The sequence below is a fragment of the Lontra canadensis genome, unplaced genomic scaffold (genome assembly GCF_010015895.1).
Source record: "Lontra canadensis isolate GAN:19392208 unplaced genomic scaffold, GSC_riverotter_1.0 scaffold31, whole genome shotgun sequence".
NCBI lineage: Eukaryota > Metazoa > Chordata > Mammalia > Carnivora > Mustelidae > Lontra > Lontra canadensis.
The window spans coordinates 6428118-6449216 of record NW_022631025.1 but is presented as its reverse complement, the minus strand read 5'-3'; the positions used below and the strand labels follow the sequence as shown (position 1 = coordinate 6449216).

The 21099-nt window shown below is 40.2% G+C and overlaps 1 protein-coding gene across 7 annotated transcripts in view; it reads right to left on the bottom strand.

The window, feature by feature from the left end:
* RFX3 (regulatory factor X3) overlaps positions 1-21099 on the bottom strand; it is a 281939-nt gene that overhangs the window by 26023 nt on the left and 234817 nt on the right. For all 7 annotated transcript variants that reach the window (XM_032866534.1, XM_032866530.1, XM_032866529.1 and 4 more), the window contains 5 exons: positions 19794-19909; positions 19204-19358; positions 15050-15147; positions 11869-12018; positions 4535-4743 (listed from right to left, as the gene is read on the bottom strand). In XM_032866534.1, the coding sequence (XP_032722425.1) occupies positions 4535-4743; positions 11869-12018; positions 15050-15147; positions 19204-19358; positions 19794-19909 (728 nt within the window). The remainder of the gene's footprint in view (positions 1-4534; positions 4744-11868; positions 12019-15049; positions 15148-19203; positions 19359-19793; positions 19910-21099) is intronic.

Genomic DNA, 21099 nt, shown 5'->3' with positions numbered 1-21099 from the left:
GGAGTCTGCTTCTCCTGCCAACCTCTCTCCTCTCATGCTCTCTCTCTCTCAAATAAATAAATAAAATCTTAAAAAAAAAAAAAAAGGAAATCTCTACACCCAACATGGGGCTCAAACTTACCACCCACAGATCAAGACTAACAGTCTTTACTGACTGAGCCAGCCAGGTGCCCTTCCTTGTTATTTGTAATATGTCACAGATTTTCTAAAGTGAGCACATACTGATTTCATTTAAAAAATGTTTACTTTTTAATTTTTCGTATTTAAATTTTTTTAAAAGATTTTATTTACTTGAGAGAAAGAGGGAGAGAACCAGAGAGAGAGAGAAAGCAAGAACAGAGGGGAGGGGCAAAGAGAGAAGCAGACTTCTCGCTGAGCAGGGAGCCCCAAGTGGGGCTCGAACCCAGAACCCTGGGATTATGACCTGAGCCAAAGGCAGAGGTTTAACTGACTGAGCCACTCAAGTGCCCTTAAAATATGTTTATTTCAATAGAGGACATTACAAGTATAAAAAACAAATTCTAGGTCAGTTGAATGTCAGTAAATCTTTGCAGAGATAAATATCACAGATATAGGATGAATTATATATAATATTTTTTTAAGTTCAAGTTTTAGGCCTTTATATTTTCCTTGAGATAGAAAAACCCTAAAATCGTGTTAATGACTAAGAAAAGCATTCAGATTGAGTAGCCTTCTGACAGTGCTATAGACATCTGCTGAGCCCCCTGCTTTTTCCCAAGGGAATTTACATTCGTCCACTGGGTAGAGGATTATCGCATTCCTACTCTGCGCCAGTGTCTTGTTCCAGAGCGACTCACAGGAAATTCTGGTCTCAACAGAGCTCACACTCTAGTAAGAGAAATGGCTGGGAAGAAAAACCACAGGTAGATATAAAATATAAAGTGAGGCCGTGATAAATCCTATGTGAAAAAAATAAATCAGGGAAAGCAGAGAGTGATGGGGGCAGGCACTTTACGCGAGGTTGTCTGAAGAGGGGACATAACGGAGGAAACTGGACTGAAGGGAGCCTTGTGAACGTGGGAGCTTCCCCGGCAGAAAGGAGAGCAAACGCCAAGACGGTGAGGCAGAACCATGCTTGATGCGTTCAAAGAAGAGCCGGGAGGCTCGTGCCCTTGAAGACAAGGAGCAAAGAGAAGAAACCAAAGTGGGCCCGGGTCACTCCTGGCTGATGTTGGGTCTTGTAGGCCATGACAAGGCCTTGGATTTTATTCTAAGTGTTTTGGAAACTTTTAGACAGTTAGGCAATCAACTTATTTCAGCACAAAATACACACGTAATACCAAAATCTGCTGGAAAACAAAACAAATAAGAAATCTGCTGACCTTCCGGTAAAATCCCTAGCTATTTTTACCAAATACTGATAAGCACGCCATGAAATTACTGTCGTAGGTATAGAAAAACATCAGTTGACTTGCATGATTAATGCTACGTCTCCTTCAGTATCTTTTCTATGTTGGGCCTTTGCCCTACGAGCCAAGTATTAAATGACACAATTAGTGGTTTAATTGGAAACTTTTTGTCTGATTCAGACTTCTGTAAGATATGTTGCAAAACAGACTCCACTGGATTTTGCGTTGCTAAGTTACCACCAATTCAACTTCTTTTAAAATCAGAGTTCTCGAGTTAATTATTTTACAACAGATGAGGGACCCCTTTGTGGATTTATCTTTACATCTACGGTCTGGAAGCTGTAGCACATACGCTAACCAGTGATACTCAGTCCACTCTGTGCATCTGGGGATATGCCACAACCTTCCTAAGGAGAAAGGGGACAGCGTCGCACCGGTGACCCCCTACACATTCTTTTCAAACAGTGCTGACGGTCGGCTCCAAAAAACTATTACTTTCTGGAAGATGTATAAATCGTCCAGTTGTAGGAAAACTAAGTTCCCTGTATCCCCTTTCAAGTCACTGTATCAAAGCTATATATTTTGTTCTTTAAAAAGGGAGTTATTTGGGTGACCCTCAGGAATGTTCTCTTCTGTTAACCACAGAACACACCGGCTGAGAAATGGCCCACATGACTTCTCCACGTCTGCCCAAGAAAGGTGGTGATATCTTCTTCTCACCTCCCAGGGAGCCAACGGTAGTCATTCAAAGCCAGGTTAGGCCAGGAGAGACCCCCATTTGGAGCACAGCGTGTCTGCAGCAGCGTGTCACCTGCTGTCCTGATTGTCTGCCAGCCCATTTCTCTCTTTGTATGCATGTAAATATACACACAGAACTTCAGAAATTACGAGATCACCTGGCTTCAGAACATGAAGGGTCTGTGTGTGGCACTGCCAAATTCTTACTACAATGCCAGAACCATGGGGTTGAAAAAAAACCACACACACACATAACTCTGTAGTTCTGCCTCTCTGATAGTTTGGGAATGCAATTTCATTACCAAAATGTTCTTAAGCCTCAGTAAAAAACAGTTCGGATTTTAAAGGCTCTTCCATTTCTAAGCCATGGACTTTTCCTACCAGCAGGAGGTATGCATCTGTCTGAATATGCCTTCTGTGGCCCTGAACTATCTGCCTTTGAGTCTTTTTGAAATGAAAATAATAACCATAATAGTGTCTAATAATAACAAGCCAATTATCCCCGACTCAAGCAAGGACAGAGGGCAGGCAAGGGATGGCCTGCCGGGTTTGTATATCTGCAGAGAACAAGAAATACAAGTAAGTAATTTTCTCTCCTTTCAAGATACTTGCAACAGATCTCTGCGGAGATGGAGGCTCTAGGGGTTTATTTCTAAAACGATATCAACTAAATATAGAAAAAAAATAAAAACCCACAGGAAGGAGTAGGGCAAGTCTGACTTAGCAACATAAGAAAGCACTAAGAAGGAAGAAAAAAGAAAAAACCCACAACCTTGCATTTTCTGATATTGGCGAAGCTATTGGCCTTATAGGTTCTAGACGAATCAGCTTGTATAACTTTGGTTTCCTCAGTCTTTCATGAAATACATATACCATCTGTATGACTTGCTGAGAAGACAATGTTTGAATAAAAAAAAAAAATCAAGTCATAGGCAAATGGGAAAATATCCAAAATGTTCTTAAGAAATGTTCCCAAATTAAAATTCTGAATTCTTACAATTACCCCTACTGTTGCTGTGGTTTCTTTGAGACACTGTGACAATGTTTTCGAAATCTTCCCCATGTATCCAGGGAAAACCTACACCTCTCATCGACATCTACCTCGTTAACACCCAGACATCTAAACCTACCACTGGCCTCGCTGCAGCATACGAGGAGGCTCACTGAGTCGGGCAGCATTCTAATAAGGCCCTTCTCAAATCCCGTGGGCTAAAGGTATCCGATGTAGGAGAGACAGAACTGTGGAATTATTCCAGTCCCAAAACAAAAATGAAATGACAGTAATACAAAGCAGGCAAGCTTTCCTTCACTTGACCCTGGGCTAAACATCAGAAAACTATTAGGTAACATGAAATTAACACTTAATGAAACATCAGAGCAGAGCTAGAGCTTAACTTACCTTATTTGTGTTATGAAATGAAACCCCACCTCTCAGTTTCATCATATATATATATATATATATGGTATATAAGGTATATAAGCCCATGTACACAGGCTCTGTTTTTAATCCTTAGGGCAGACCTATGGCCAACAACTTATCCCGACCCTTGATATCACATATCATGTCACCTGAAAGGTTTTCTCTTCCGGGGTTCCATGTCGACAGAAACATACATATACGATTTTAGTCCATAAGGGATTCATAGTGTACCATCTACTGATTATTGGTTCTTAAACTGGCTATGGGTTAGAATCATCAGGAGGAAGCTCTCTGAAGACCAAATTTCTGATGACCTCATTTCCTAATCACTCCCATCCACGCATCAAGATTTTCAAATCAATAGGGTTGGGGGACGTTCCTCCGATTTTTATCGTTTTTACACTAATTCTAATGTGCAGCTAGGTTTGAAAACAGTCGTAGCTGATAAAATTAAGAAATGAACTGGATGGTTCTGAGCTTGCGTCACCATCACTTAAAAGACTTTCTTAAAAGCACAGATGGCTGGGTTCAAGCACTATAGTTCCTGATTCTGGCAGATTTAGGGGAGCGGCCTGAGCGTTCCCTTTTGGAACACGCTTCCAAGTGAAAGTGATGCTCCTGGTCGAGTGACCGCAGCTCGCAAATCACCCACACCAGCAAATCAGGAGGAGAGTGGGGTTAAGTCTTCACCACAGAGGCCCAAATAATGTACGTCTGCAAGAGGGAGGGAGCTGGGCCCTTTTCTGTCTGTTGCTGAATTTGTCTTCTGGACTGGTGCCTGAGACCTCCCACCTGGGAATGCCAGGGCTGGGAGCAAGAGGCTTCGATTCCCAAACGAGAGGTTCATCCCCATAAACCTGCTGGTACGACCCCACGTGGCTAGAATCACCGAGGTGGGCTGAAGGTAATAGCCAAGTCTCCGCTCGTTTCTTTCCCCCGTCTGAGAAGCACGCCTATTTGCAGAACATGGACAATACATAAAGCTCAGGAAAAAGTGAGACAATACCTGTAGAAAGACCATTTTAGCAGAAATTGCCGGGCAGCTTTAGGAAAACTGGGCCTTCCCTCGTACGGTTTTAGCGCCTGCATCATCACATTGTCCAGCCACGCGGCCCACTGCTCCAGGGTGCTCTGCTGCTGGAGGGTCATCTTGAAGTCTGTCTCTAGTCTCTGGACCATGTTGTCATCACACTGGCACACCCAAGAAGCCTGCTCCTGGGACAGGACACGGAAAGCAAAGGGAAACTTCAACTCAGCATCTTTCCCTTGAAGGTCGGCACACAGACCCTGCTCGTGAACAGGAAATTACAAGGACAGCTTCCAACAACGACATGAATTAAGAAAACGAAGGACCGCTTGTGGGTCGTAGAAAACCAGCACCGCCTCTGCTCCTGAAAACGAGACATGACACGGAAGCGTGACTTGGTTTTTCCACATCAGCTAGTCCACGTGAAGGACTCAAATACACGATCATCTAAAGAAAAAGAGTGGCTGAACTGACAGTGTACGGGGTCTGCCTTCACAAGTCGGCTCTCCCTCATTTCCTCCCCGCTCCACCTCACCCCACAATCAGAGAAAACTTTAAAGCCAATCAATCCGTTTGAGAAGATTTAGGGAAAGTCAGATGGAAAAGCAGATTCGATTGGCCAAAAGTGTTCCCTCAGGATTAAAAGAGAAACAAGCCCGGGGTGGTAGGAGGTGGGAGCATGTGCTGTCTGAGTTTTTGATTTTTTTTTTTTTTTTTTGACAGATCACAAGTAGGCAGAGAGGCAGGCAGAGAGACGAGGAGGAGGAGGCAGGCTCCCTGCTGAGCAGAGAGCCCGACGCAGGACTCGATCCCAAGACCCTGAGATCATGACCTGAGCTGAAAGCAGAGGCTTAGCCCAGTGAGCCCCCCAGGCGCCCCTGGAACAGAAACCTTTAAAGCTGCTTTTCAGTAGTTGCTCTAAGTTTTGTGACATTTCCAGGGCTGTGTTATATTTCATTTCTTAGATTTCATCTCTTTAGTAGGAGCAGGGGAGCAGGGGAAGGAGCAGAGGGAGACGCAGGCTCCCCACTGAGCAGGAAGGTAACCGCAGGGCTCATCCCAGGACCCCGGGATCGTGACCCGAGCCGAAGGCAGACGCTGACCCACGCAAGTGTCCCTGTGTTATATTTAAAAATTAAAAAAATATACACTCTCAGGGTCAAAACATAATTATTGGGAATATAATGTTTGACTGAGAGTCAGAGGACATGGACTTTAATGCAGGGCGTGTGTCAGCTAAACCCACCTCAAGCAACTCGTGTGATCTATGTAGGCCTCATTTTCCCGAAGTATAAAACAGAGAAATGTGATGTGACAAGAATTTTTAAGCTGCGTTCACTGCAACGAGAAAATGTTTTCAAGAAAAGCTCCTGTGGAGGGGTGTCTGTGAAGGTCTTAATTCTACCTCTAAAACAGTGTGATCATGTGTGTAATTTTCTGGAAAGGGTGTGTATAGCTTCCACGCCATGAGCTGTCGGAGGGCGAGTCCACTCACACAGACAGCCTCCGTTGAGGAAACCCCTCACCTTCATTCTCTGGTTCCCACATCTCTTCTCATGGTACAGACATTACCTACTCAAGAGACACTTCAACTGGGAGGCATTTTAAAAACAAAATGCCCAAACTGAATTTATTCTATTTCCCTAGGTAAACCTACAGTTCCTTCTTAATTTTCAATAGATGACACCATCCGCTATCCTTCTCTGATCTAATTAACCATAAAGTCTTTCAGATGTACCTTCTAAGAATCACTTTCAAAGTTTAAAGTGCCCTATAAATATAATTCTAGAAAAAACTGAAAATACGAATGAGCACAAAGGAACAAAATATTAGGAATATCTAAGATGTCAACACTAAGAGATAACTAAAACATGCTTTTAAACGATTCGCATGCACTATGTGCTTATGCATATATAAATATTTAAAATAAAAAAGGACCACATTATACATTCGAGTAGAGATTCTGCTTAGTTTCTCTTATGAGAACTGAATTTATATATGATATATATAATAAAACTGAATTTCCATGTAGGCAAATGTAGAGCTATATTTAATTGCTGAATGACTAAATTTGCTTTAATGCATGAATATACCATTATTTTCATAATCAATTCCACACAGTTAGACATTCATGTTCATTATGATTTTTTAGGTAAAATGCTGGAATTAGCCATCTTGAAGTGACATCTTTGCAAAGTCTGCATTTACTCCTTTATGATAGAATTATATAAGAATAATAGTTAAACGCTTCCAACACACACTGTCAAATGACTCTGAAATTTTATATTAAGAGTCCAGGAGAGTATCCAGGGAAGAATCTAGGCATCAAGGAAAGGATAGGGAAGATTGTTTTTGTTCTCCTTCATTAATATCTAAGCATTTTTAAAATTGTGATAAAAAACTAATAACATAAGTTTATCATCTTAACCATTTTTAAGAGTACAGTACAGGAGTGTTAACTATATGTTCCTTATAATGCAATCAACTCTTTCATTTTCATAAATGAAATATATTTATTTATGAAATATGTTCATAATTTATGAAAATTATTTTATATAAAATATATTATTTTATATGAAATATATGAAAACATTTCATAATTTATGAAACATATTCATTTATGAAATATATTCATAAATGAAATATAATTATAATTTATATATTATATATTATAATGCAATCAACTCTTTCCTTTCAAATATATATTTATATATTATATATTAATATAAAATATTAAAATACATATAAAATAATATATATATTATATATTATAATGCAATCAACTCTTTCATTTTGCAAAACTGAAACTCTGTATTCATTGTAGGGAGGGTGGGTTGTTTTTCGTTTGTTTGTGTGTTGATAACTGGGGTGGGGGCTGGGGGGAGGAACTCACTGGCTTCCTTGGAGGAATTCAATTTCCTTTCATAACATAAATTCAAACTCACTATTTACTTGGAAGACAGTTTTAGGAAAGAGAGGGTGATTGGGACTGAACACTGACTTAAAAAAATAAAACCACAGGGCATTATTCTGGCTTTTCAAATTACTTTACATTATACATCATTTTACTACTTTGGAGACTGAAAATACATTAACAATAGAGTACTCTATAAATATTCCCTTGTGAAAGGAATTTGGACTTTTCAGCTCTATAAAGGGAAAAAGCTAAGATGAACATTAAAGATGTTCTTCACTTACAAATAAATTACATCCAAAATGATAAGGAGTCGGTTGCGTCACAATCGGAGTATCTTTTAAATAAGCAAACGTAAGTGTGCACAATGGATAAGTTATCAGGTCAACCCACCAAAAGCTATTTGCCCATAATGTGGATGAAAAACTATTTATTTACACACAAAAACGATACCACTGCAATGTTATCAATTAAATAAAACAAAACCAATTATACTGTGGTAGAAAGATGATTTTTTAAAAGATTTTATTTATTTATTTGACAGAGATCACAAGTAGGCAGAGAGGCAGGTAGAGAGAGAAGGGAGGAAACAGGCTCCCTGCTGAGCAGAGAGCCCGATGCAGGGCTCGATCCCAGGACCTTGAGATCATGACTTGAGCCAAAGGCGGAGGCTTAACCCACTGAGCCACCCAGGCACCCCAGCTGATCTTTGTTTAGTAAGATTTGTTTATGTATTTGAGAGAGAGAGTGAGACAGCACAAGTGGGGGGAGGAGCGGAGGGAGGGGGAGAAAAAGTTCAAGCAGACTCCCTGCTGAGAGCAGAAGGACTCAGGCTCAATCTCACAACTCAAGATCAGGACCCCAGCTGAAATAAAGAGTCAGGTGCTTAACGGATTGAGCCACCCAGACACCTGCCCCTAGATGGGGTATTTTGAATGCCTGAGTGAAAGAGGAGTTAATTAGAGAAGGACGAAGTGGTGAAAAAGATTTACGGATGTCCTGAAGGAAACCTCTTAGTATTTTCAAGCTCTTAAGAGCATTATAATATTGACACTGAAGAGTCATCTCCTTGTTAAACATTACAGTCCCTTTATTGCAAGACCACCATCTTCACACATGTCCCTGTTGCTGAGGTCTCTTTGGAAGGGCCAGGGGCGACGTCCAGATGACCAGGAGAGGGTGACAAAAGTGCAAGGAGAGGCAGAGGATGGAGAATCCAGAGGACGCTACAAAAACCGAGCCAAGCTCCCAACAGAAAAGGAAGGAAAGGGAGTCAAAGGTGGAGAACACGATACCCTAAGAAAGAGAAAACTGATCAAAATGAACACAGTGTGAGAAGGAAGGTGGTGGGGAAACAGGCCACTGTGCTCCTGGTCCTCTGAAGAAAGGAAAGGGTCTCAGAGGACAGAGGTGAGTCACCCAGGTATCAGCACTGATAACTGTCATGCAGACCCAAGAACACTCCAGAAGAAGGGAAAAGGGAGCCTGAGTTGGTTGGGGAGGAAGAGCAGAGCAGAGATAAAATCCACCATTTAAATGCAAAGATGATCCCAAAGTGGGCAGTTACAACCAGGAGGAACTCATTTGCATAAATACTTCACAGGGTCTCAGATACAGGAGTATACAAAAGGAACAGAAAATCTTTCTCAGATAGTACCAGGAATTATTCTTTCTATTTTCTGTTCTGGAACTTAATGTCACATTTGAAACCACAGGTTGCCTTACCACTTCGACTTTTTCAAAAGTGCTTTTTATTTTTATTATTTATTTTTAAGATTTTATTTATTTGACAGAGACCACAAGTAGGCAGAGAGAAAGGAGGAAACAGGTTCCCTGCTGAGCAGAGAGCCCCTGGGATCATGACCTGAGCTGAAGGCAGAGGCTTTAACCCACTGAGCCACCCAGGCGCCCCTAAAGGTGCTTTTTAAAGTATCTCTTCTGAATGGAGATGTGAAAGAAATATCAGGATAAATTTTCAGGCAATATGAACTTCTAATAGTCTCACTAAAACCAGTTAACGTAAATTTCATTGAACTATGTTAAGCTAATGGCTTTGCAAAGCCTGAGACAGTTTGTTCTTATAGACATTTTGTGTTTGCCTGTGTATTTAAACGTGTTTTTACATAGATAAACACACAGATACATAGAAAGGCAGATTTTTTAAGACTTCACATAACCAGCAGTTTGAGCCCAATCCATGAAAGTCAGAACAAACTTAACTAATTACTATATCCCAAAGTGAATCAAGCCCAATTATTACTTTTTGATATAATGAAATGGTAAAACCAGACCAGACGTGCAGATTAAAATTTCTAGGAAACAGGAGTAATTGGTGGTTTATTTTAAAGCGAAGGCATTGTTTAAGTTTTACTGAGATATAATTCTCATATCAAAAAATTCACTCGTTTAAAATATATCACTCAATGGCTTCTTGTAGAACATTGAGTTGTCCACCTGTCACGATTTTAGAATGTTTTCACGTCCCCCAAAAGACCACCCCCTGCAATCCGTCACCTTTCAATTCCCAGTCCCTAGAACCCAGGCAATCAAGAACCTATTTTCTATCTCTTATAGACTTATCTATTCTGCACATTCCGTATAAAAGGAATCATGCACTATGTGACCCTTTGCGTTTGGCTTCTTTCCCTTAGCATAGTATCTTCAAAGTTCATTCACAACGTAGCAAGTGTCAGAACCTCATTTCTTTTTGATGCCACATAATGTTCCATTGCGTGAATATGTTATGTACTTGTCAGTTAGCGGCCATCGGGGTTGTTTCCATGGTCATGCAGCGAAGGTGAATTATGCTGCTATGAACGTCCATGTACACGTTTTACGTGGCCTTGATTTTGTTTCTCTTGGTCTAGGAGTGAAGTTGCTAAGTCATACGGGAACTCTACGTCAACCCCTGCAGAAACTGCTACACTGTTTTCCAAAGTGGCTGCATTTGACATTCTGGTCAGTGGTGCGTGGGGTTCCGGGCAGTGCCCTTCCTTTCCCCTACATCTTGGGTCTCACTTCTCACACTGTTCATTTTAATCAGTAATCCCTTTCTTAAGGTAGCATATTCCACCTTAAACTCCCTTCTTTCTGCGATTATCTGTCTGATTATACCCATTTTAGTGTGGATGAAGTAAAAATCCCACTGTGGTTCTGAGCTGCATTTCCCCAGTGCCAATTCCATTCATGATCTTTTCAGGGGCTTACTGGCCATCTGTCTGTCTTCTTTGGAGAAATGGCTATGCAGATCTTTGCCCTTTTCAAACTGGGTTGTCTTTTTATTATTGGGTTGTAAGAGTTCTTTATATATTCTAGATATAAGTTTGTATCAGATAATTTGCAAAAATGTTCTCAATTCCATTAGTTGTCATTTCACTTTCTTGCTCATCTCTTGAAGCACAAAAATCTTTCATTTTGGTCATGTTCAGTTTAGGTATTTTTTTTCTTTCCTCTGTTGCTTCTGCTTTGAGCAATGTGCTATTTTTATATGGTAACAACTAGTTTCATTATTTTAATATCTGAAATAAAATATTTGTGGGAGTTCATAATAATATTCCTAAGTTGCCTGTCTTTATAAGTGTACTTTAAAGTATAAATAAATAGTTTGATCGCAAGGTTAAAATACCTTTTTTTTCTACTGGGACAAACAAAAGAGCCAAATATATTGCTCCCAATTCTTTGCAAATGAACAAGTGTTTACCAGATGCTCTGAAATAGTTTCTAAGTGTTCTTAGTTCTTTCAAGATGGGGCACTGTTTTTTTTAAAAGATTTTATTTATTTGAGAAGGAGAGAGAAAGAACGAGAGTGAGCGAGCAAGCACACCCAAGTAGGGAGGTAGGTCAGAGGGAGAGGGGATCCCTGCTGAGCAAGGAGCCCAATGCAGGGCTGGATCCCAGGGCCCTGAGATCATGACCTGAGCCAAAGGCAGGCACTTAACCTACTGAGCCACCCAGGCACCCCAAGATAGGGAACTATTAAAAACATAAATTTCTTGTGTGTTACAGCACAAAGAACTTCATGTATTACTAAATATGTAACAATTATCTCAGATAGATGTTGTAAGGTAGAAAGGGGAAAGCCCAGAGCAGTTAAGCAACTTGTCCAAGATTGCACAGCTAGCAGATGGAAGAGTTTAATCTCTTGCCTACCTAACTTCCATGACTGTGACTGTCCTGACTCCAGTAATTAGCAAACCCTGCTGACATACGTCACATTGAGTACAATACATCTCAGCAGACTACGAGACAGACGAGCAGTAAAGTCCCGGCTGAGTCAGATTCCCCTCTTTCAGGACACAGGACCACAGATGCTGTCTATGCCTTGAGGAAACGTAGGAAAGAGCAAGTAAAAATGGGGTGTCTTTCCTTCCAAGAGATATTTTGAAAGAAAGCAGAGTACCTGGACATTGGCAAAGTCGACACGGTTGAGGTCATTGAGCATCTGGTTGATCTGGGAAGTGTTCTGGAGCACTGCACGAGCTGCCTGGGCCAGGTGATTGAGCGATGTGTATCTTCGCAGAGTCTGGGCAAAGGCACTTACAGCGGCAACCTAGAAAGAAATCCCATCAAAACCGGGTAGCTTTCCATTCCAGGAAAAGAGACCGCCGCAATCTTCAAATCTTTATTCCCTTGCCAAATTGTAACTGCTTCCCTCTGATACTTATTTCGAACTCATTTTGTGGGAGAGGTTACTTGTAAATTATAGCATTTAAATCTCAAAACCAAGTATTATTTTCCTTTTGAGTAGGTAGAGGTCAAGACTAAAACAAACTCCCATGTTCTTCGACATCTGAGTGCAGCATTAATTAAACCAGTCTTGCAAGAAATGACTTTGTCTAGGGAAGCAGGAAAAGTGTTGATTTTCATTTCTCTTTTACTCTCTGTAGAACTGTCGATATAAACTCAGTAATACCATTTTTTTTCCCTTTTTATTTGGGAAACTGAAATGTACCATCTCACTTTTTTAAATGGATAAAAGATTTTTATAGTCTTCAAAGCACTGTCATCCAGATTCGCTCTTACGGCTTTTATTTTAGAGAAGGTGTTTTTAGTATTAGCAAATACATAGCCAATAAACTTATCAGACATCGGCAACAAGAATTCTTTTGCACGATCGGAATTTCGGTACAAGAGCCATCCACGATTTCTCCATTTGCTCCTCGACATCTACTTGCCATTCTTCTCCAGGCTCCTCTGCCCAGGAAGGCTGCCCTGAATGGACTACATTAAGCACTGCCCTTACATTTTGGCTTCCAGTTGGGTTTGGCCAATGATACGCAGTGGGAAGAACAGAACGATGGGGGAAAAGAAAGAGTGTTCAGAGAATTTATTCCCCTACAACTTCTGCTCTCTCCATGTTTCGGCAAAGCTTGCTTTTTTGGACTAAGGCCACACAGTCCTTGAGGGAAGGGGATGATGTCCTAATGCCATAACTTTTACCTCTTTCCCCTTCAGATCTAGGGAAGCTCATGTCTCCCCACTGTTGCCAGCCCCAGGGTGATTTACCAGTCCTCTGAGTTTTCTTAACTGCTCACATCTTTGGGAATAGACCCTTCTTAAATTCTTTTCAGTTATTCTCCCCTTGGATCTACCATTTGCTTCCTACTGAGACCCTGAACGAAACAGGTTACACTGAAAGATAGCAAAGATAATGTGTAAAAAAAAAAAAAAAAAAAGTCTAGGTAAATATCTAAATCTCACGATCTCATGGAAATCTGTCACATGCACAATAAATCTAATGAGCATTTTTAACATATCTACAGGACTGCATGTCATGTCATTAAGTGACAAGTGGTATGTAAGAAGCAGCTGATTCAACAGTTTCATCCAGGGTGTTCAAAGGTCAAAGGATGCTCTGTCTTAATAGTGAGATGTTTTGGGACTATATGGAAGTTGGAAGAGGTCTTACACTTTTTTCCATTTCTGTGGTTTCTATTAACCGAGGACAAACTTAAGTGCCAGACAACATGTTCAGTGCCTCACATATATCACCTGAACTCTCATAACTGTCACATGGGACACACATAGTGACTTAAAGGGGTTAAGCAGATGGCTCACGGTTGCACCAAAACTATGTTATGGTGGTGGGGCAGGTTTGATAGCAAGGGCCCGTCATAACCAAATTAGGCTCTTTCCTTTGTTGGAGCAGATTATCTTCATTGATTGAGTGCTCAGATGAAAACAGGCTGTACATGAGTGGCAGAAGAAAAGCAGAAGACACTGTCCCCCAAGGCAGATCATCCACATCAACTCTGGGGACCAATGAAATTGGCCAATATTGCAATTAGATTGCTACTACATTCACTTCGATAATACTGGGAAGGAAGGTCCTTTCAGCTGTTTGACATTCTAATGTGAATATGACTAAGTTAGCAAACTGGAAAGCATTCCTGGAACCATCATGATCAAACAGTACCCCCTTCCTTTGCCCACCTCAATGTGGCACTCTAGAACTTTCTGCAATGATGGTCATGCTCTGTAGGTGTGCTGCCAAATATGGTAGCCACTGGCCACAAGGAGCTGTGGTACACCTGAAACACAGCTAGCTAGTGTGGCTGGAGAACTAAAACTTTAACTTAAATTAAATTTCAAATTCAAATTCAAATTTAAATAGCCACTGTGACTCCCCTTACTGCATTGACAGCATAGTTCTAGAGCAGCGATCTAAGGTGGGCATATCCATGAAACGTCCCTGCTGTGTATTTTATTTTTTTGTTTGTTTGTTTTTTCTGTATGTTTTGGAAAGTGATACTGCACATCTTAGGTCAAAGCAGAAGGAACTAGGAGTGACTTGTGTTCCCAAAGAGGCCTGTCAGTTACAAGAAGGTCAACTTATCGACTGTGTCCCCACACTGAAAGACAAGCTGTACGGCTGAGGACAGTGGACATAGCCATTGAGAAAAAGCCAGAAATGTGACTTTTGATACAAAGTTTAGACAGAATCAGTCGCATCTTGCTATAGGATACGTTCACAGACTAACCTAAAGTAACAAAGCGAGCAGGGCACACAGTGGAGATCACAAGTCATATCTGGAGCCCTACAACCCACATTCCAGATAAACACCATCAATTATGAGATAACTGCTCACTTAAGCATTCTCCAGTGTTCAAAAAAAAAAAAAAATCCTGAAAATCAAAAGGATATTAAATGTACATGAACGTTTCACATTATAAATGAGTGTAGTTCGGGACTTTAAAAAAAAAAAATCTAAAACTCCCTCAAGTGGAAACTATTTGAACATTCCGGGCTCTTCTTTTTCATTTTTGAAATTAATGATAAATACACTGCAACATATCTGAAATATACAATCTGAGACATACACTTTGGAAAAGGGCTTACAAATACTCCACACTTAAAACGTTTCTTTAGTTTCTTCGGAAGGAGTGATATCAAACGCCATCTCTCGTGCACGTTCTTGATTACATGGTTATAAAGCCCAAGTAGAAAAAAAAGTTTGAAAAGCTCAGTATATTCTGATACCAACATCGTACATGACACCATTTAACAGGACAGATCTAAACTTCACAGCTCAGAAAGGTTTCCTAAAAACAGAAGAAAAGGCAAACACATACTAACTTACCTTGGTTTGTATCATTCTCTGTGGGATATTGTTCATGGCATTGGAAAGCCAACCTTCAAGGCTTTTTGCAAAATTTCGAATGGCTTGGGTCAAGGCACCTAAATGTTGAAGAATAAAAGCAGAATGAAAAAGACACCAAAGGATGTTAATCTTTATTCCCGGGGAAGAGAAAAACATGCACACATGACATCTGAAATCACACAGATCTTATACTATCCTCATTGATGAGACTTTTACATTAAATACAATTCCTAACTTTGAAAGCATCCAAGAATTGCATTTTGGGCTTTTTTGTTTGGTTTGGTTTGGTTTTAAAGTTGTTTTGTTCCCAGATATTTATGACACTTTGTTAGGAAATGCAAACATTCAAACATTTTTGCTGACAGCAACATATACCAGTTGTGAATATACTTGTGGAATTTTCTACCTTAGACAAAACAGCCTTTTCGTTAGCAGCTTAATGCTCAAGGGCTAAGTACTTTCTTTGTAAATTCTTCATCCTGATTTTTCAAGCTCTAAATCTATTTTCCTTTCTTTAGTTAAAAAGGGAACAAGGCAAAGCTTTCTCCCTTTCTCTACACATCTATCCATTCTAGAATATACTCAGGGAGTGGTTCTCTCTTACTCTGGTTGAAAAGTAAGGTAAAAATTAAAATTGCCGGACTTGAAAATTTCAGACAACTATTCACCGTTTCACTTGGTAGGTAGAGATAATAGATCAGGGTGATATAGTTGCTGTCCCCAGAGACCAATATTCTAAAGAGATTCCTAAAACAGTCCATTCCGTATTCTTCACCTATCTGTTAAGATCTGAAAGAGGACTGGGTCCCACGAGAGTAGTTTTTATGGTGGTCATAAAATGACTAGAAGCATCAACAGTTACCGGGAATGACTACAACTCTTTTCCAAGAAGGGACCTGCTTCCTGAGATGGGTTGTATAATATAATAAACAGAGAATTTTTCGCTTGGTCAACAAGTCATTCAGTATTTTACTTCATCTATACCCAAGGCTCCCCAGTGTAGGGAGTGGTTTCAGACATTTAATAGATAAGTGGTTGAAACACCCACAACATGAAAGAAAGTTCTGTGGGTTCCCTCTAATGTGGTAGACATTATAATTTGGAGTCTCCTACAAGAAACCCGGAAGTTACATTTTTCTCCAAAGCTCCCAAGAATATTAATATTGATGCTGGGATTAAATATCTTGGTTTTTCTTCCTGCGCTCAAATGAGTCTGACATGCTTCTCTGATACTTTTGGTAAAGCAGGGCTAGAAATAATTTAGCTTGCTCAAGTTGCTTGTGAAAGATACAAATTGTAACGACCCAGTCATAAAAACAATTGATTTTTAAAATCATTTTTTTTCCAACTGGCCAAATGACAGAAGAGAGGTTGAAAGGACTAAATTTTGAAGAAGTATTGACTCTTAACCATGACAATCATCTACTGGAAACACTGAGTTGGAAATTTCTTGAGAACTAATCTTGGGAAATTTCCAAAGCTTCCCACTTGAGCCAAAAAAGGAAAAAAGAAAAAAAAAAAAAGTCTTCTGCTGTCTTATGTACTAGAACCATGGAGGGCAGGCATGAATGGAAATGAAAAAGAGTGAAAAAAAATTTAACGACCCTTTTTGAAACTCAGGAAAATTTTGTTCAAAATTCAACTGCGCTATCTGTATTTTGCATGTTTTCTACTATTAATATATAATAATTATTTGATCTGCATAAAAAAACCCAAGAACTAAGAGAAGTTACTTTAAAAAAAAACTACTGAGTATGGGTCTTGTTTTATCTAGACAAATTTGATGCTGGGAAGATCATAAGATAAAAAATTTTTTTTTTTAATCAAATGACTGTAAGTTTTTACTTTCTTGTACTAAATGACATTTGGGGCCACTTTTACGTATACTCATAATTGTACATAAGTGTTACCAGTTGAGTTCTTATACAATTCTTACACTTAACTGCTTTTCATTTTCAGATAAATGTATTTTAGAATATAGTAGCTTCAAGCTGACTTCAAATTAGTGTGATATGCAGACTTTTTTTGGCTAAAAAAAGGAATCCCATCTGGACAGTAAATGGTAGAGTGAAGTACTAGTAGCCAGGAAAATATAATTTTTAAAAATAAAATTAAGTTTGCTCTCTCTATAGGGATTCGTGTCAGATCAAATTGTGCAGATTGACTCTGACAACTTTTTCTCATGAATGGATGGTTTAAAATTTAAAACTATTCCACAGCTAACTTGTCTCAACCTGCTTGTGATTTTATATTAAAATGTACACGATCAGAAGATAGCTATTTAAGCTGTATTTTAAGCTTTGTTTTGTGAGGTCTTCTTATAGAATCAGAATTAAATTTTTAAATGTACGCTGTAGGTTAGCACATTAATGTCCCTTATAATGTCAGAGAAACTCTAAAATTATGGTCATCTGTAAATTCCTGAAGTTGAGTTGTCTGTTAAATGTAGAGACAGACTTCCTGACAGAATAAATTGGTTTTTGAATCAAAATTTGCAAAAAAATAAAGAAAGAAAGAAAAAAGGTCAAGTGTATCGTGCACTTAAAATTATGAGGCTGAGAGTCAGCTAAAACGGATACATGATTTAGGTTAGGGAACTGTTGACTGCACAAGTCTTGTGGTGTAACAGAAGCAAAAGATTTCAGAATTTTTTAATGAAGTTGATGTTGTTGATTCGCCTCAAACAAGAAAGAGCTCACAGATCTCTCTTCTTGTACTTCATGAGAAAAATGGTACTTGGGGTGGGGGGCAAAGATGTCACAGGCTAAGGAGCGAGCCCTACGCAACTTCTCTTAAAAATCTCTAGAGATTATCACTCAGGGCACAGGGAGCAGGAGAAAAACAAGAAAAATCGAGATTCTGGAATGTACATCGGTAGAGAATACATGCATGGAAATTTTCCATGACAACATCATTTTAGTCAACTGTCAGGAAACATGGTGCAGAGAGAGTGGAAAATATTACCAATTTATAAAAATGTGAGACACTGATGGTTGGATTTATTTTTTTAAAAACTTATTTCTAGAGCCATATACACATGTTTATTGATATTATATGTAAACGAGTGGCTAAGCATGTATTTCAAGATGGTGGGAAACATACGAAAGCACTCCTATCTTCCACTGTTGTTTATCATATTGAGAAAAAAGAAAGCATAGACATACAAATGCTGGTATCTTCACCTTTTCTTCTACTAACTCCTTCCTTCTTGTTTTGTTATGATTTAATATAAATCATCGGTGAACGGTGCACTTGAAGTACACAGTTGCCAATTTCATGAGCTATGAGACTGCTTTTACCTTATTATGTCACTGCGGAGTGGAAACTCTGTCCCATTTCTTTAAAAGCTAAGGTCACTAGGTGCTCATGAAGATGTTGGCATAAAATCCTTCCAGTTGCCTCGGACACAAGCATCCATACTAGCGTTTATATTGACACTTGCAGAAATAGCTTTGTTGGCCACAAGGTAGTTTCATCAACAACATCACAGAAAAAAAAGTCATCTAACTTATCTGTGTAACTCCTATTTGCCTCACGGTGGGAATACAATGCTCGTGTAGTTGTACGCAGAGACTTTTCGCTCAACATGCCGGTTAACCGTTACTGTTAATGGAAACTGCATTCGTAGTTCTCAACATGACGGACGGGACAAAGTAAATGCTTTCATACAGGAATTCAACTTCAGTGGAAACCAAGCTAAATTCATTTCAAATCAAAAGCAACCATGAAAGAGGCTGGTCTACAGATTTCAAAAACTTTTGGCTTTATGAAGGAAACTGTGTCCTTGGGTAGAATAATCTTTACAAGGTTGCCTGGCCTGGGAGTGTTCTTGCAATTAGTTATTGGGGCTGTCACACCCATAAGTTGTCTTTTCTGTCGAAAAGAAAATGAACGATTGGAGAACAGATCTTTTTTTTTTTTTTTTTTTTTGCCCGGTTTCCTACAGTTTTGCTCTAGGCTGCTTTCGTGCAAAACTCTTGTGTTGCATGTTTCTTTTTCTTTTTTTTTTTTTTTTTAAATTGGCAAATCTAAATGAGATTAGAATCACCCTAGATTGCAACGTCACTTTCCCAAACTACTTGGGTGGAATGTATGAGAACAAAAGCATCCGTACTCGTCTGCATTTAACTTACTAGGAATAGGTCTAAGCACGTCGGGGATGAGAATCTCCACCAAAGCCTGGTACATCCCATGGTCACAGTTACACATCCATTTCAGGATAGACTCATGTTTGCACAGAGTTATCAGCTTTGCTTTCGGAAGTCGACTTTCTATTTCACTCAGATTGCTGGTGTGAATAAATGTAGCAAATGAATAGATGGCAAATGAGGATAAAAAAGAAAATGGACTTTAAAAATAGTTTTAGTTTAGCAAATATCACTGAGGTTAGAACTACACCACCACTGCCCTGGCGCCCTGCGGCCGGATACACACCACAGTCCCCCAGAGCTGCCGAGGCGCCATCACACTCGGACGGTATGAAGGGCAGATACGATACTCATTCCCTGAGGATGAAATAGCTCTACCACGGTCCCCCAGATCGATCAAAATGGGAGCTACGACACACACACGGAAGCCTCGAGAGAGTGGTTTGTGGTTCATCTCAATCTATTCATTTAATGTTATCAGGTAAGGTTCACAACTGGTATACAGATCTCTCATTTATTAGCTGTGACATCTACTCAGCCATGAACATGAATCGGAAAAGCCTATTGATTCTGACCTTGATTCAGTGATGGTAGTGCCGTCGGTCGGAGTCGAGGGAGAATAGCGCCAGAATGTTTGCCACAGTTTTTCTATCAGGCTAAACTGAAGATTCACAACAACATCCAATATTGCCTAAAAAAAACCCAAAAACAAAACCGAACGGTCATCAGAGTTGCCTTACGACGCCGCTGATGGGGTTGGTGAGGAGCATGTGGCGTATCGGGATATGGAGATGGTGAGCGCGGCTGCGGGAGCGGCAGCTACACGGTGAAACTGGGGTACATTTTGCTGATGGACATCGGCAAACCGATGAGCTCAGGCAGGGAGAACAGAACTCTGGAAAGACCAACGGGATGACGTGTAGTCCCCCCAACACGGCCTCATATCTTTGCGTTACCCTCTCTTTTTCTCGCTTACTTCCCTTCATCTCCATTGTCTTCTCTTACTTTTCTTCCACTCCTTTCCACGCTGCTTCCTTCTGCCTCCACAACGGGAGCCACTCTTCTCCTTCTTAGACCCAGAAGGACAGAGTCCCCAGGGTGCCAGGGGAGGCCATGGCCATCCAAGAGCGCAGAAGTGAAGGGTGTGGAGCTGGCTGTGCGGGGCAGACAAGAGCCAAGGCTAAATGCACCTGTCCTGGGGCTGCTGACCATGATTCCAGAGTGTTCCCAGTCAACCAGAGGCTGGAGCAGGAACCATGACGGGGCTGGCCTTCAGAGGACAGTGTCCATCTGGGCAGAAAAAGGGCACCTCTGCGGTCAAGCCATGCCTTCGCTTCAATCCTCCCTCTGCTCCTTCTCTTTAGAGAGCAGCTTTAAGACTACTCCCTTCTCTAACCTTGGGCGCAGGGCTCTCATCTCCTCCTTCATTTTCTCTCCTAGAACCATTTCCCAGCTGCATCAAAGATATTTTTTTTTATGATTCTAAAATTTGCCCCCTTCATTAAATTTTGATGATCATATTTAATTTCCCCCTGCCATAGCAATTAGTTTATAAATTTGCCTTCAGATAAAAGCAGTCAGAAAACCAAAGAATAACTTGTTTGTGCAAAGAACATGTGATTCTGTGATTATTTTGGGCATAAAAGACAGAAGCCATCAGCATAATGTGTCTGGTGTCCTCAGCACTGAGAATGAGGACAGGTAAAACAGCCCCAGCAAGATCCACAAAATTCCTAGAAGAAAGGAGACCACTGGGGGCAACCAAGAGAGCCAATCTGGGTATCCGAGGCAAAAAGAGGAAAACTATTAACTCCCTAGTTCTAGAGTCTGTGAAACCCGTGTAGGTCTCTGGCCCTCTGTAGGGTACAGAGAATAATGGAT